Source organism: Pipistrellus hanaki (genome assembly GCF_964339955.1).
Source record: "Pipistrellus hanaki genome assembly, chromosome: 4".
Lineage (NCBI taxonomy): Eukaryota > Metazoa > Chordata > Mammalia > Chiroptera > Vespertilionidae > Pipistrellus > Pipistrellus hanaki.
In genome coordinates this window covers 33,787,492-33,788,610 of record NC_140506.1, presented here as the reverse complement: position 1 = coordinate 33,788,610, position 1,119 = coordinate 33,787,492, and the positions used below count along the sequence as shown (strand labels likewise).

The following is a 1,119-nucleotide window of genomic DNA, read 5'->3' as shown; positions in this document are numbered from 1 at the left end:
TGTTGAAATTCAGAAAATAAGAGTTAAAACGAAAAGGGAATAATTAACATGCTCTATAGACTTCTTTAAGCAACTAAATTGTTTGAATGCAGTTTGATGAAAATTTACCAATGCTGGTATACTTCTGATTAAAGCATTTATCTTCATAAATACAAAGTCAGTGTGCCTTGAGGGTCAAATTATCTGGACTAAATCATCCTTTACATAGTTATCAATACCTTAACAATTGAACAAGCATTGAATTTACATAACAAGATCTACACATTTATAGGAAAAACAAGAGTTCTGGTTGGGAGCAGTGTCAGGAAAACCTAAATAGTCAAATTGTTAAAAAGTAAAACAGCAAGAGAATAATTGTTTTCTAGAGAGAAGAGAAATAGGAAAAATACCAGGAACTACAACTATATTCTAAAAAAAAGAAAAAGAAAAAAAAAGTAAGAAAGAAAAAGAGTGAATTCAATATTGAAGTGATCTTTTGGGTAAGTTTGGTTTACTTTCCCCAAGATTTAATTAAGCTGGAAAATGGTTTTTGGAGTGGACATATCTTTGGACAGCTTCACTTCCAAAAGTCACTGCGTACTTAGCTCGTCTCCCAGGAAACAGCATATACATTGCCTTCTGGATATCTCCATGGGTGAGGGTACAACGGTTTCTGTAGCTCATCAGATTGTAGGCTTGCGTAGAAATGCGCTCAAAGATGCTGTTGATCATGGAGTTCATGATGTTCAAGGTGCCAGTTGATATGCTCCTCTGGGGATCCACTTCTTTCAGGACCCTCCGGATGTAGAGTGAGTAATTTCGGTTGAAATCAGTGCAGGGACGTGATTTCTTTCTGGAGCTTGGGTTCCGATGTCCTCGGGATCTCTTAGTCTTTTTGGTGGTGGATCTGGCCATCGTAGATGTTGTTCTCCTTGACAGAGTGGAGAGGAGAAAGGTCCAGGAGTGGGAGGAGCCCTCACATTTATACTGCCAACTAACAATCAGACTTGGGGCTTCTCTTTGATTGGAGGTTACTCTTCCTATGTCACAATCACCTAGCAAGGGCACTGATTGGTTGGTCAGGGGAAATCTTGTTCTTGGCCCCTCTCCCCCCTAAAGCTTTCCTAAGACGACGTCACA

The 1,119-nt window shown here is 39.2% G+C and overlaps 1 protein-coding gene across 1 annotated transcript; it reads right to left on the bottom strand.

The window, feature by feature from the left end:
- Nucleotides 1-510: 510 nt before the first annotated feature.
- Nucleotides 511-894, bottom strand: LOC311621079 (histone H2B subacrosomal variant-like; the record flags this gene model as incomplete). Its single annotated transcript, XM_084880841.1, has 1 exon — nucleotides 511-894. The coding sequence occupies one exon, from the start codon at nucleotides 892-894 to the stop codon at nucleotides 511-513; it is 384 nt and encodes a 127-aa protein (XP_084736967.1).
- Between the last annotated feature and the right edge of the window lie 225 nt (nucleotides 895-1,119).